The sequence below is a fragment of the Coffea arabica genome, chromosome 6c (assembly GCF_036785885.1).
Source record: "Coffea arabica cultivar ET-39 chromosome 6c, Coffea Arabica ET-39 HiFi, whole genome shotgun sequence".
In the NCBI taxonomy this organism is placed as follows: Eukaryota; Viridiplantae; Streptophyta; class Magnoliopsida; order Gentianales; family Rubiaceae; genus Coffea; species Coffea arabica.
In genome coordinates this window covers 13960855-13976369 of record NC_092320.1, presented here as the reverse complement: position 1 = coordinate 13976369, position 15515 = coordinate 13960855, and the positions used below count along the sequence as shown (strand labels likewise).

The window sequence follows — 15515 nt, the reverse complement described above, 5'->3', positions numbered from 1 at the left end:
CATTAATTTAAATATCTCATTTTGTACTTGGGATCCTCGGTGCCATGTTTTCTATGTCAACTCAATGCCACCTATAATATTGTGCCAAGTGTCCTGTTATTATTTACACTTGTGTTAAACCAAACCAAGTTGAATTATTAAAAAATTAAAGTGTAAATAATAATGGGACACTTGACGTAATACTATAGGTGGCATTGAATTGACATAGAAAAACATGTCACCGAGGATCCCAAGTGCTCATTTTGTAGAGGAACGAATTAAATGACAATATTGTAAATAAAAAATTATAAATTTGAGATCTCATACTTATATTAAAAAAATAATAAATAAAAAATACCCGTCATAATAACCCTAATTAGCATTGAATTAGTATCATGGTACCCAGCTCAGAACAATAAATTTCGTACTACTCATGGGGCTGTTATACAAGGACGGCAAATCTTTTACTACATCGTAGTAAGTACTCCCTCCGTCCCACTTTGATAGTCTTGTTTTCCTTTTTCGTCCGTCCCAAATTATAGTCCACTTCCCCATTAAGGAATGTAGTAATCTTTCAAATTGTCTAAAATACCCTTATTAAATATCTTGTTATTAATACATTGTTATTAAATACTAACTCACTACATTGAATACATTGAGCTTTTCCAATGCACTCTTCGTGATTAGCATAAGGGTATTTTAGGAAATTATTAATCTAAATTTATGTTTCCAACCAAATTAATTACACTTTCTTAATCTGTGTGAAAAAAAAATCAAGACTAATAAAACGGGACGGAGGGAGTACTATTTTCGTTTGGCAAACAAAAAATTAAAAGATTATTGCGTGATACGAATCCAACTTCTTTCCTCTCGCACGTTTTCTCTACTTCTAACAACAGGAAATGCATGTGTCTTTCTCACTTGCAGTGGTAGAGTCTGGCACACACATTCGCCGGCTTCTCCGCCGGAACAAAACCCCCAACCCGTTCAGAAAATGAGGCTCCGATACTACTGATAGCGGCAGTCTTTTAATTTCTGAACGCCACCTACCTCCCGCCAGAGGCGCGTGTCTCAAACTCCCCCTGAAGTTCACGTGTTCCGTCTTTCAATTTTCTCACTCTTCCCCATAAAAGAAACAATTTAAAAGCTCCCCCCTACTAAAATTCTCCAGTCCCTTCAGTTTTAAGTAAAGCACAGAGAGAAATAGGAAGTGGTACGTGCAAAATGGAATTCAAATATAGAGCTGTGGATGAACCACCGCCACCTCCGCCGCCGCAGCCGTATTACAGACACCCGACGGCGTCGTCCTCGGGCTACAGTTACTTCACTGAACAAGCCATCAGAGGTCCTTTTTTTCCTTTTCCTTTCTTTTCTTTTTTGCACTTTTTTGCTGGTAAAAAACTGTTCTTTGACTGGATTGATTCATTTCTGTAACTCGATTGACTTGTTTGCATGTGGTAAATCTGAATAATTGATTCACTTTTGAGATGAACTTATTGGATTGTTTTTATTGCTCCTGCATTTGCTCTGCATTTATAGTTCGCTGTAGAAAATCTGAAATTTTAATATTGGATTTGTCATGGTTCATGTTCCTAGACCCAATGCATGCCGCTTGTTAGAGTGGAGAGATTTTTCTTTTCTTTTTTTTCTCACACAAAAATTTGGTTTTTATACCCAGCAACTTGTTAACAATGTAAAACTGGCCTTCTAGAAGTTCAATTTTGGCCAAAAGCTGGAGAGTGAGAGAGAGTGAGAGAGAGAGAGAGAGGATCTTTGGAGCAAGCAAGGAATTTTGGAATTGGCTTTCGACATACTTTTAGCCTTTTTCTCTAAAATCTAATTTCTGGAAAGTTTTGGTCGCGATGCAGAGTTTAAACTTAAATTTTACTGATCTGTTTATCCTCTTTTTTTTCTTTTTTTTTTTTTGCGTCTGTGTGTTTCAGCGGGCTATAGAATTCCAAGCTCTGGAAGGGCCAATGAGTATTTCAATTCTGGCCCTGGATGGGCCAATGATTGTTTTAATGCGGATTTTGGACAAGTAAATGAGTACATTAGGAATCGACTCGATGTCCGTGAGGCAATTCAGAGAGAACTTGAGAAGGAGCGGATTAGGGAAGAAATCATTGCGGCGGAGAGACAAGCACTGGAGGCTGAAGTAAGGAGGGAGATGATGATGGAGAGAGAATTAGCCATTCGGGCCAGAAGAGGGCGAGTTGATGCATTTGATAGGTTTTCGTTTCCATTTGGAGGCGCAATGGAGTTTCAGCCGAGAGATGTTTTGTTTCTGCATAATAAAGGGCAGTCGTTAGAGGAGAGAATTGCAATGTCCCTAGAAGAGAGGCTAGGAATGAGGGAGAGACATGAGACTGGGAGACTTGGGATGGTGCCGCTTCAGCATGGAAGCATAGAGCCAAAGATTAAAGAGTTTATGTCATCTCCAGCAGACGTTAAAAAAGACAAAATTGTTATACTGGTCAGTATGTAGTTTTCTATTTCTCACACTTGGATCTGTTTAAGTGGTAAGATTGTTCACCTGCATTTGGATCACAACATTTTTAGAGCTTCAAGGCATGTTCTATCATTACCATTTGTTTGTGGTTATAGTGATAAATTGTTTGTATGCTCCGTTTTGTAGAGTATCAAGGTCTGGTTTTTGTTAGTCTTATTAAACAGGGTTTTGTATGTCTAGCCATAAATGCCCATGCAATTGTTTTGCTTTCTTCCAACGGAATTTGAGGTTGATGTTATATGTGAGCTTTGGTCCACAAAAAAGGTTGCATATGTCTTTTTGGTGATGTGGCTGATAATTGGAGATCATTTTCCGTGGTGGATTGAAGAACTTCAGTAAGATTGTTTATCAAGCTTTAAAAGAACTTCTCTGACTCACTATTTTGAATGATCTACAGACTTTTTACCATCTCTTCTTGAAATTCAACTTTTGTTATGACAAACATTGGAGAAAGATGTTATTTGCTGGTTACACCCCCTGTAGAAAAGGAGTGCCACCTACTTATTGCTTTTCCAAAAAAATTTGCTGATTATCTCCATTATAACAGATACTGTGTTAAGGTCTTTCAAAATACTGGGGGGATATTCTGCACCTGTTTTGTGCACCGGGGAGGGAGGGTGTTAACCAATTGTTAGACTTTCACATACATAGTTTCTGTTTTGCACATCATTATCTTGTTGACGTTGTCCTTAGCTGGTCCTGGCTTGCAAATGTCCTTCCATTTTATAATTTCTTTTTGTTTCTATTATTGGTTATGGTTCTCTGTTCTTTGCCTTGGTGGTAACTGTGTAGTGTTCTCATTGGATTTGGCTGGGAGCAACTCTTCCTTTTGGTGTTGTGAATTCTGACCTATCAAGTTCTTATTGTTTCTGTTTTCATTTAGTACACTCATTTGAAGTTCTGTGTTGTAATTTATGTTCAATAATAAACAAACCCCAAGTTGTATGACTACAGATGATCTAAGGATTTCTTAAAGACAGGATTAAGAACTTTCATTCTAATTGTTCGGTTTGGATTTAACTGGTTTCTACTTGTAAATCACGAGCTCAATCTGATATGTTTTACAAGCTGAATCCATCAACTATCAGATCTTGCCCTCCTTGATTAGGATGTTGGTTGTGAATCCTTTTGAGAGAATTTCTTTGGTCATCTTTATATCCTACGTTTGGGATTTGAAAGTTTGTTCTTTTGCAATTTAACCATTTGTTATCTTTCTTGATTTTATTGATAAATTCACAGACATGTCATTAGCATTTTGAAATTCATAAATATATGGTCTTGGAGTCAAGGGGGGTGGGATTACAGGTTCTGGGAAGAGCTGCTTTTCAAAGTTAAAATGAAGAGCTATTGGCATTTTTAAGTGTAAATAGGTATAGAATTCATGAGTTCAATGTAATTTACCCGTGTTGGTAATTCACAGTTTGGGGGCGAGAGTGTCATCGCCAGTCAAGGCTGACGTGATCAACTGATCTCAACCATGCATACCTGGTCAATACATTCATGGTTTAGATCAGGAAGTCTCATCACTCATGATTGTCTATTGCACTTTGGCCTTCTGGGATCAGGATAATCAAGCGTTAATAAACGAAATTTAAAGTGGAGACAATATCCAAAATCATGCTAGGATATAATGTGTTTTACCAAAGAGACTGGTTACAAGCCACCCAACTCTGGAGAGAAATTGAGACTGGGAATTCAATACAGTCGTTGTTGGAAGCTATGTTTCTTGTCATCATGTGACTTTTAGATACTGGCTGTAATGGCATGACTATGCTTACTGGCATTTTTTAGATAAGTGAATGGAGCTAAAGCTGGCAGCTAAAATAGTACTCGGAATTAACTAAAATAGATCGGGGCCTGGCCTGCTTAGGAAAACAACTTCTGTTCTGTGCCCCTAGTCCTCTCTCTCTCTCATTCTCTAGCATGTATAAGTGGTGTTACCCTATTCAAATAGAGCAGATCAAGTCTTTTTGTTTAAAGATAGATGGCCAATGGATGGTACACATTTTGCCAGAACACTTGGTTTGATCTAAACTAATAATTGTTGTTCTTGTCATTTCTCTTTGTACTTAACAGTTATGGACCTGATTATGGATTTTTTGAGCTCTCTACACAGGCTAAACCTGATGCATCACTTTTGGGAGCAAAGCGGAAAGCTGTTCCACCGGAGGAAGAGGGTGCAGGTGACCTCTCAGGTGGAGTTTCAAAGAAGAAAGTGGAGGAGGAATGGAGTTGTGCACTTTGTCAGGTTAGTGCCACAAGTGAGCGCGGCCTGAATGATCACATCCAAGGAAAGAAACACAAGTCCAAAGAAGCTGCTTTGAGGGCGCAGAGGAATGGCAATAATATTGGCATCGGCACATTCCCCAAGAAAGACATCAAGCCTTCAGTGGAAGCTGCTCATAAGGTCAGCTCAGAGATGGGACTGAAATCAAGGGGAGAACTGTCGCAGTTTAAACAAACTAGGGAATCTTCGCTTCTGATTAATTCAAGTACAGAACGGACAAAAGAAAATAATGTGTCAATTTCAGAAGAAAGTGATAAGACGGACAATACAAGGAAGAAAAACTTGGGAGTTCAGAAAGCCCCCAACAAAGGGCAAAAGAAGAAGAAAATATGCACATTTTGGTGTGAGATGTGCCAAGTAGGAGCCTACAATGAAAGTGTGATGGAAGCACATAGAAAGGGGAAGAAGCATATGAACCGGCTTCAAGAAGCTGATGAAGCTACCATAGGAGATGATATAAATAATGAAGATGCTGATGGGGCTGTGTTAGGAAGATGATTATCAGGCAGCGAGAAGACATGATAATGGGCTTGACTGTTATTTCAGGTTAACCTTCTGCATAAATATCTAGCTGCCTGCTGAAATTGTTGGAGATATGCAACCTGATTTCCAAGGGCAGTAATTCCAGTTACTGTTCCCGCCCCGACAAACCCCCCTCCCTCCAAAAACCCCATCCCCGGTCATGGCTGCAATTCAAATGTCTGTAACTTTAGCTTGTGTAATTTTGCCTAATGTGGCATATTTGCCATGCTGTTGAGATTTAGCTGTAAATATCTTCTAAGATTTCAGAAACCCCAGATTGGTTGAAATAAGAAACATTAGTGTTTGGATTGCCATTTTTCAAGGAAAAATTGTTACGTTTTTCGTTATCATATTTTTCAATCACCTTTTTCCCTCGTATATATTAAATCGCTACAGTAATTTTTTTTACAAAAAAATTTAGAAAAATGCAATCCAAACAAGGTAAGACCAGTGGTGCCTAATTGTTTCAGAAATCTGCACAAATTAAGAGCATATGGTGCCTTTCCCCAGCAAAAAATCTCATTTTTTTTGGTCAAAATATCTCATTTGGATTGCTATTTTTTATAGTTTTTATAGAAAAATGTATTGTAACAATTTGATGTATATGATAAAAAAAAAAGTGATTGGAAAATAGGTTTATGATATATGTAAAAAAAAATTTTTGAGAAAAAAGTCATTCCAAACAAGTAGAATAAACAAATGTAACTTTCTTTCCATTTCCAGCAGCCTATGCGAAGAAAAGAAAGGATAAAAAACACAAACCCAACACTCTTCAATCTCCAACTTAAACTATTTCTTCCATCCAAACGAACTGAATTATTTTTACCCATTAAGCAAAGGTGTAGTTATTTGAATAGAAGAGCAAATTGTAAATTCGACATGCTACATACCTTTTCTTTTCTCTACTCTCCTAGTTTGAGAGTTTAGGTTAGAAAAGAAAAAAAAAAAAAAAAAAAGTAGGGGAGAAAAAGGAAGAGAAGAGATTTTGATGTTGTTTGGAAGTTTTTGGAAGGAAATGAAATGATTTTGAATATATATGTTAATAAAATTTCAACCTCGTTCTCAGCTTATTTTCAAAACTTGATTTTAAATTTTGAATTTGAAAAAATTATCTTATTGTGATCTCAATTGCTTTTTATATTTTTATTTTAGAATTTTTAAGGCTAAAAAAACTAAAAATTAGAAAATTTTATTTTGGAACTTTTCGTAGGCTGATGATGCTAGCACTCCTCAAAAGGCTCCAGCCACTCCATAATAAGACTTTTTTTTTTTTTTTTTTATCTCCTTTTCATGACAAAACTATCCTCAAAGATAATTAAATGACCACGCACTCCTATAAAACTGATTTGGTAACCTCCTTCAGTAGCAACTCTTGCCTCTTTCCTTTTCTCAAATTGAGACTTCTAGTCACCAAATTATTACCTTTACTCAACAATTTGGTAGATAAGCTCTCTTTTGGCTTTGAAGAATCAATATCGTTTACTTTTGCAAAAGCAAACTAAGAACCAAGTAATTATGTAACTAATAGAGCACATAATTACAGTGACAACAACAATGCACTAGGCAAAAGGAATATAAAAACAATGCAAGAAAAACAATGCAAAGCCGGACTGATTTTTTTTTTTTTTTTTTTTTGTTAATGTTATATCATATTTTTCTCTCTAAACAAATTGATAGTTCTATAATTTCCCATACGAGAAATGAAGGTGGCAAACAAGGGAGTTAGGCTTTTTTGCTACGTGACCAAATCTTAGCATCCCTAACTAGCTGACCTTTTTTTCCATTCTTTATAACAACGATTTGACCATTTGTTACACTTTACTAGGTCAAAATGTGATCCGAGAATTTCTTATTTCCTTGATTAATCATCAATGCAAACTTTGAATTTTTCTCCTATATCTTGAACCCCAAAGTAGAATTAATCCCCACACCATTTCTTCCAACTCTTTACGGCAGCAGGAATCAGCTATCAGGATGGCATCTAGATGTGAAGTCTTCTTAGAGATCCTCATCGCAATATTCATCCCGCCACTCGGTGTTTGCCTAAGAGATGGCTGCTGCAGCGTAAGCTACGCACACTCTCTCTCTCCCACACACCCTCCAAGCAAATCCTGTCAAAATGCTAGGGTTTCGAACAAGATCAATAATGATACTTCCTAAAGATTGATGATTATACTTCAATTCACACATATACGACACCACTTCCAGTTTTTTAAAATCCATTAATATTTTCTTCATATATACATCACTGCTTTCAATGAACATCGAATGTACATCGGGCTTGTTATCGATTGATTGTTTTAACTGATTATAGATTCTGATTTTAGAGAATTAGTTTTTTTGCGATGTTTTTTGGTTGCTTTTATAGTCTGATTATAGATTTTTTTTAAATGATTAAAAAAACTAAAATCACCTAAAAAGTAGCTTGTGCTGATTCCATAATCAGTTTTAATGATTATAGATTCTGTAAAATATAAAAAAATCAACCGAGAAGAGAACGAGGCCACATTCATTGTCCCGGATGGTGGAGTATTTGCTTAGCGTAATTAATTATTGTTGAAACCCTTGATCCAAATTCCAATTTCACATGCACAAAGAGATGAATCAATTTCTTTGGACAGACAAATAGATGAGTTATAATTACTGATGAACGTTTGTGAATCTGTGGCAGTGCGAGTTCTTCATATGCTTGGTCCTGACGCTTTTAGGTTACATCCCGGGCATTATCTACGCCGTCTACGCCATAGTGGTTAGAGGCTCCCACCCGGACGATCAGTGGCGTCCTCTCACTGCATAGTCCTCTCTCTCTCTCCATAATATTCACATTTTCCAATATTCCCCTTCCTATTTTTCTACTTCCATATTAGAATTCTTGCACCCACATACTTATTCAGTAATTTTGATATTTCTATTAAACTCGAACCAAGTTGTAATAGCCCAATTCAATTTGTGGAGAACCAATAAATATCTGATGCCTTGACATTGATCGCTGTGACATTTTTTCAGCACTAAATAGTGTCCTTTTTTTTTTATTTATTTAGATTCACCGAGAGATTATGAGAAGAGTTACATATGTATTAGTGAGTCAACCTCTGCCATGATCTTTCATATCTTCAAAACTATGCTAAAGACGCCATTAGAGGGCATTGTTTAATGCTTGTTAGTATGAGACACCATGGCTCTGCTTGGATTTAAGAATTTTTCAAAAATTAGTTTTTTAAATACTATTAAAATTTTTAAAAAGCACTCTAAAAAATAGTTGAAATTTTTTTTTATGTTTAAAAAATATCCCAAAATATATTCTAATTAAAAACTCTTCTACTCTTAAATATCCCAAAACATACTATAAAAACTCTGCTACAATAAAATTTTTCAAAAAACAGCTAATCTAAACGGAGCCAAAAAGTTCTTTCAAAAGAAAAGAAAAATCAATAAGAAAAAGTCGCGTGCTAGAATTATGTGATCTTAGTGCATAATTGCAAGCGTTATAGAGTAGAAGAAAAGATAAATAGAAAAATTACTTGACCAAAGAAGTTCTCAATTTTCATGTGTTTTTTTTTTAAAAAAAAATTTATAGAAATCTTCATGAATTCCTACTAGTACTACACAAGTAAACTATTATGCTCATTCCATTTTTATTTTTATTTTTAAGTTTGAGTTTCGGGGGCTCGAATTCTATCCCCTCTCCCGACTTCTTAAATCTCTCTTCACGGGTCCTAAAAAAAATAATTTAAAAAATGACGGGAAAAAAGATGCATTACGCAGTGTGGCTCATTTGTCATATTTCTCCATCAATACATTTGTCATGTTTCTCCATTAATGACAGAGGGTGTTGACCGCAAGTTTTTTTTTTTTAAAAAAAAAAAAAGGAAAAAGAAGGAGAAGAAAAGAATCCCCAAAAATTTCGATAAATCCACCTTTTTCTATTCCTTTCCCCCAAATCAATCTTCCAGGAACGCGCAAAAACAAGTAAAAAAGGAGAAAGAAAAATATCGCTTCGTCTGGATAAACAAGGATCAGGCTGAAGAATGGCGTCCAGATGTGAAATCTGCTGCGAGATTATACTGGCGATCCTCCTTCCCCCTCTCGGCGTTTGTCTCCGGCATGGCTGCTGCACTGTAAGCCTCGTCCTTCTTCTTCTTCATTTTACCTAGATTAGATGCTCAATTTAATTAATTCTTGTATCTTTTTTTTTTTTTTCCAATGCTTGGGTGAATTTTGGGCAGGTAGAGTTCTTTATCTGCTTAGTATTGACCATCCTCGGGTACGTTCCGGGAATAATCTATGCTCTCTACGCAATTCTCTTCATCGATCGGGATATGTCCCGCGGCGAGTACTATGAGCCCCTTGCCTAGCACTGCCCTGTGGAATTTGGCTTTCCAATTAAAACCAATTATGAATTTTTATGCCGATGTTCATGTGGTTATTGTTCCCTGAGACTCTGGATTTTCCTGTTTCCATTGTTCAAGAGTTTATTAACGCATGTGCTTTACTTGTAATGTTGTAGAATTTTGAACCTTGTTTTGTCGATATATCAAAAATTTTCAGTTGAAAGTTGCTGTTTTCTTAGGAGGTATTGGCGTTGTTGATCCTATCCATGTACTTAAGAAGTGCTTATACAATGGTGGCGTTGTTGGACTGGTCTATTGAATATTGCCACAGGATTGATCATCATGATAACAATAATGGGAGTTTCGTTTTTACATTTCCATCTGCATTTTTCTTGCTTTTTGCTTACTTTGATGCCAAAGCTGTAAATGTAGATCGATTCTGGCATCTGGGTGTTATTTTCTTTTCAGGGAGGTGGTTTGGGGGTTGGAGGGTGGGCGGATTGAAGCTTTGAGTTAGCTATGCTATTAGGTGATTGAGAAACTAACAATAGGCGTTAGAATTCAGGAAGTTGAAACCCAAAACACTTCTGTCTGCAAGAAGAGCCTGCAGGTCAATCCTGATTCGCATGGCCTTCTCTTTTCCGTTTCTGCTGCTTCCCCCTCGTTATGGTGTCCATATATGAAGCTAGGTTATACCTTTCTGTTTACCAATGATATCTGCATGTTGAACATGTCATGTTAACTTGCTTTTGGAGTGATTAGGAAATGTTGCATCCTAGCATATTTGTGTTGGAATTTCGTGGTACATCGTTTAATGTGTAACCCGGATCAGATGTCACACAAATCAGTTTTAGTTTGTCTATGATGTTGCACTGCTTCTCCCCCGCGTCTTTTCTCTTTCAAGAAGGTAGTACACATTTGACAACTGAAGACAATTACTACTCTGGCAGCAGTCTTGGTGTCTTTTTTGCAATGACTGCTGTATAAGAAGTTAATAGGAGTAATTGCTAACCATCACAACATACGATAGACACAAAAACACATGGAGGGGCAGGAAAACGGGGCCAACTTGGGTATATGTCAAATCATATAAGAATGCAAATTCTAATCTTACTATAATGATTGCGTTAAACAAAATTGATCCAAAACGGAAGGGAGGATTATATACTTGATACATCCTCGGAAATAAATACTACTACATGTTATCACTTTCTGCATCAGCCTTCGCTTGAACATTGAGCCAAATACAAACATATTATCATACTTTTGCCATAATTTTGTGAGAAAGATCTTAAATTGCTGTCAAGTGGCATAAAACTTACCAATAGAATATCAAAAGTTGGTTTGTGGCAAAGATCTTTTTCTTTTCTTTTCTTTTCTTAGGTATGGAGTAGTCATTTTGAAACGCAAATGAAAGGAAAAGAACCAAAAAATAAAAAAGAACAAGAACTACCAAGAAGTCGTACACATATTTGCCCAGCTCTATACAGCTTCTGCACGCACCCACACCCACACCCGTACGCGCATACAAACACCAACCGTGATGCGAATGTTTGATAACTAATCTCAATTGAACGAAAATGTCGTTGCCATTTGACTCTCGTCGTCTTTAATTTTCTTGTCCTCCCTGCCTCTTCCTTCCACTCCTCCTCTGCTTATAAAATCCTTGAAATTAAAACATAAAATAAAATAAAAGGAACACGTGGACTAGAATGCAGTTATTAGGTGGTGCAAATTAAAAAAAAAAAAAAAAAAAAACCTTGATGCAGGTACTTAATTTGTGTTTTATGGGTAGGGTACACTTTGGAGAAAGACCAAGTCCCAGAACGAAATAATTAATCAAGGATGAGTACCTCTACTGAATGAAACAAACTTTGATCGGATTCAGCAAAGCTCTCGATCGAACTTCGGCACTTACTCAAGAAGTACTTGGACAGATTAAGATGCATCTTCCAGCGTCATTGCACAGCTCAAAGCAATTCTTGATGTTGCAACTCTGAGGAGAGCCAGAGTTGTAACAAAGAATCTTCGACGAACCAAACAGCAAAATGACTTGAAATAGAACGAACATAACCAAGCCGAACAGAGAAGTAATTCGTCCCCTTTCGTATCTCTCTTTCAGAAAAGGTCGCCTACCACATTGGCACTTACCATCTCTTTCGTGCGTTAATCGATCATACTTCCAAGTCATATGTATCAAAATTGATAGATTAAGTAAACCCGCAATCAAAGAGAGGGAAACGGGGACCCAACGGTATTGGCATTTGAGGCGTGAGGGATTACCAAAGAAGGGTGTGAAAATGACACCTTGGAAGACGAAGTTGAAATTTGCAAGCTGAGACATGCTTTTCAATAATCGTGGAATTTCCTTCTCTCTTCTCTTCGTTCTCTTTGGCCCTTCGGATCTTGAATCTTTACTTGGAGTCAATTGCGAGGGAGGATTGGTCACTGGCGAGACAGAAGAGCATTGACAGTCTTGAAGCCCATCAGGGACACAATCGCATTGAGGCCCATCAGGGACACAATAGCAGCCTCCTCCTTCCATGGCTAATGATTCAATCAATGATTTGTTCTTAAGAAGCAAAAATCCTTATGTCACTCCACTTCTTCACCAGTACTTCTTCTTCACCAGTACTTCTGCATGTATATACAGTGACTTGATGACATAAATGATAAATCACAATCAAGTTGAAGGTACGATATCCTGACGGATGGTGTTCATAAAGAGAAAACTCGGCTGCATGGCGCGTCTGCTTTGCATGGTAGGTGCATGTCTTGGTGTCTTTTCTGCAATGACAGCTGTATAAGAAGTTAATAAGGGTATTTTAGAAAAATTAAAACATAACTACATTCTTCAATTGATTGGAACGTGGACTACGATTTGGGACAGATGAAAAAGGAAAACATGACTATCAAAGTGGGACGGAGGGAGTAATTTTTTATTAGAGGACAAAAATGTGGACACATTTTCCACTGCTAACTAGATTTAGAGATTGTGTCGAGCATAAAGACTTTCCTAGTTCGGTAAGGTTGGTAGCTAATCAGCTCAAGCATTTTCTTAATTTGTCTAGAAATGATGGTCTAGGCTCTGAAACCTGTTTTGTCAAACAAATGTTTAAGAAAGACTTCCTAAGTGCACTTCTTCTACATCTACTTTTCTCTGAACTGGTTTACATGTGTCCCACATAAATCCATTTTTATAAACAAGTTGAGCTTAGATTAGAAGGGTGACTTAACCTGTTAGGGTTTGGTGAATTTTCTTGCTATTATCATCAATACAGGAGAAAAGGCAAATCACCTGCATGTGATTAGCTAAGTGATCAAGGGAAAGATAAGGATAACACAAAGAAAAGCAGGACTTTCAAAAAAGACTCATTAACGTGTAAAAAGAAAAAGTGAGGTGGTGAAAACTAATGATTACTCGGGAAACCTTTTGGGATATTAATACTACCTATTTAATGTGTATTTATCTGGTTAAATTTTTGACAAAAATGACAATGAACGGAATGAATGTGTATAGATTACTTTGGAGAACACTAGTGGTAGTTGAAGAGTAACCATCATAGAAAAAGTATATTTAGTAGAGGTGAAACTTGATTTTAAAGGATTAGTTATGAGATTAATTCACAAGCTAGATTATTCTGTGATAAAACCAAACCTACAATGCTTGTTCGGAGTAGGAAGGATGCAGAGTTCGAATCTTGAACATGGTAACTGATGGTAGAAAAGATGTGGACTAAGTGTGGGGAGTGGAGTAGGAGGATTAAAAAGAAAAAAAATATTACAATTCTAAGGTTTATAATTTTTTCCAAATTTTTGTGCAGGACACTCTAATAGTTTGAAATGGTTGTTGCTTAATCAGAAGGTGAAAATTGTACGGGGAAGGTGTACAAAAGACAATTACTTTAATATAATAAACTTTTTTTTTGGTTCACTGCATTTAGGTGAGTTTTCCAAGAGCCATTGATGATAGATCCGTCAACACAAGTTGATTTAATTGATAAAAAAGGATTAATTTCTCACAAAAAATCGTGTGTTTGAATCCCCTTATCGATCTGAGAATTGTGTTGATGGGCGATCTTTAAATACCTCTATAAGCCCGGAGGCCTACCCTGATCCGTAGTGGTAATAGGAGCTGAACCTACCCAAACTCATGTTTACCAAAAAAAAAAATTTTTTTTTTAATGCTAGATCGGTTTATTTTCCTAACAAAGTCAGATTCACTAGTATTTGTTGTCTTTTCTTGTTTTTGGTTGTGAAATTTTACACCTCTAAATAGGAAAATTTTGAGAACTAATAGAAAGGAAAACAGACAACTGAGAGACCTTGGGATGAAATCATGTTACAAGCAAGCTAAATTGGTTTACTATCCTCATCAAATAATTACACCAATAAAAACAAAAAATCTCTAACTGTAAAATGCCATATAAAAGATGAGAGTCTTAAATGTTGAGACCTAAGATCTCAAAAAGATAGGGAGTATTAATTGAGCAGGCCCTTCAAAAATAGAGAAGACCCTTATTTTTTTCTTGATTTTTTTTTCTTTCATCCTTTATCATTCAGGTACAGCTCCAAGTTGCACTTCTAAGGACAAAAATATAAATTTTTGTAGGGTATACCATCAATTAATAATATTCAATAGCATACAATTCATTTCACTAGAGATTTGATAGAAACCAAAGTCAATAGTGTAATGGCTCCACAGTCCATCTCTTGATTGCTGCTGGATATTGAAATCCATGGGAAAACCATGCCCCAAACCTGTGGGCAAACTGTACTTCCATTTGATAGCTCCTTTTATCCAATCCATATACATAATAAGATTTGCACATATTGCACGTGGAAATGGAACAATAATATATCTCTTTGGAAATGTCAAAAACTATTTTAGTCAGGTCAAGTTTTAATGTAGTTTGGCCTCATTTTGTACCTTTCTTTTGTCCTTAGTTTTGCAATACACATCTCCAAATGGCCAAAACTTGCAAACCCCACAAGGCCAATCGATCAAACAACGATTTAAAGAAGATGAGGACATATAATTAATTTGTTCATTTGGCATCTTCTTTTCCAAAAGATGTGGAGTTATATTTTTGCAAACTAAAGATTCGATGAGATGTTCTTTCTTTTAAATCAACTTTTAACTCATTCTAAGTTGAGAAAGCTGGTTTTGGAAACTATACAATTTTAATTAAAATGCGATCCAACACTGAGTTTGATCGAGCTTATTGATTTCTTTACAATCTTAAGCGTCCAAATTGTCTTGTATATGAAGTTTGATTTATTACTAGACTTAATTAAAACTTATACTTATATAAGATGTGAATTGAAAATAAACGGGAGGGATGTGGATTTGGCCCTTCTTTATTACCGAAAAAAAAAAAAGGCTCTTTTGGCTGGAAAAAAAAAAAGTGAGTTAATTGAATTTATGTTGTTCCTCCGTCTCACTCTAATAGTTTTGGTTCTTTTTTCACGCAGTTTAATAAAAAGTAGTTAACTTTGTTGGAACAATCAATTTATGTAGCTATTTTTCCAAAAATACCCTCACATTAATTAGAATACAACTTTATGAGAACTTGAATTGATGGTAAAAAAAGAATAAACTCTCATTAAATGGGATAGATTTATAGTAACAACAACTTACATTGAATAAAGGTATTTTAGAAAAATTAAAATATAACTATATTTTTCAATTAAAAATTGAACTATAATTTGAAACAGACGAAAAAGAAAAGCAGGACTATCAAAATGGGACGGAGGGAGTATTATTATTATTTTTTTGTCGTAAATGGTTATACAGCTATTATTTGTGGGCATCGATTTTGTCTACATTTGATCTTTGTACGGCTTCAGGGTGGGATGCGCCACATGGTTCTGCCTCCTTTGGTCC

At 36.1% G+C, this 15515-nt stretch overlaps 3 protein-coding genes and 1 long non-coding RNA gene across 4 annotated transcripts; 3 read left to right on the top strand and 1 right to left on the bottom strand.

The window, feature by feature from the left end:
* Positions 1 to 1053: 1053 nt before the first annotated feature.
* On the top strand, positions 1054 to 5611 carry LOC140008490 (uncharacterized). Its single transcript, XM_072053002.1, has 3 exons — positions 1054 to 1324; positions 1923 to 2452; positions 4605 to 5611. The coding sequence occupies exons 1-3, from the start codon at positions 1204 to 1206 to the stop codon at positions 5271 to 5273; spliced, it is 1320 nt and encodes a 439-aa protein (XP_071909103.1). The 5' UTR covers positions 1054 to 1203; the 3' UTR covers positions 5274 to 5611.
* Positions 5612 to 7246: 1635 nt separating this feature from the next.
* Positions 7247 to 8277, top strand: LOC113691964 (hydrophobic protein RCI2A-like). The gene is made up of 2 exons (XM_027210294.2): positions 7247 to 7361; positions 7969 to 8277. Exons 1-2 carry the CDS (start codon positions 7272 to 7274, stop codon positions 8092 to 8094), a joined length of 216 nt encoding a protein of 71 aa, XP_027066095.1. The 5' UTR covers positions 7247 to 7271; the 3' UTR covers positions 8095 to 8277.
* A 779-nt stretch (positions 8278 to 9056) lies between these two features.
* On the top strand, positions 9057 to 9943 carry LOC113691873 (UPF0057 membrane protein At2g24040-like). Its single transcript, XM_072053001.1, has 2 exons — positions 9057 to 9415; positions 9524 to 9943. Exons 1-2 carry the CDS (start codon positions 9326 to 9328, stop codon positions 9650 to 9652), a joined length of 219 nt encoding a protein of 72 aa, XP_071909102.1. The 5' UTR covers positions 9057 to 9325; the 3' UTR covers positions 9653 to 9943.
* A 763-nt stretch (positions 9944 to 10706) lies between these two features.
* Positions 10707 to 12363, bottom strand: LOC140007993 (uncharacterized). The gene is made up of 2 exons (XR_011815413.1): positions 11482 to 12363; positions 10707 to 11293 (listed from the first exon to the last, which is right to left on the bottom strand). It is a non-coding gene; the product is annotated as an uncharacterized lncRNA (long non-coding RNA).
* Positions 12364 to 15515: the final 3152 nt, after the last annotated feature.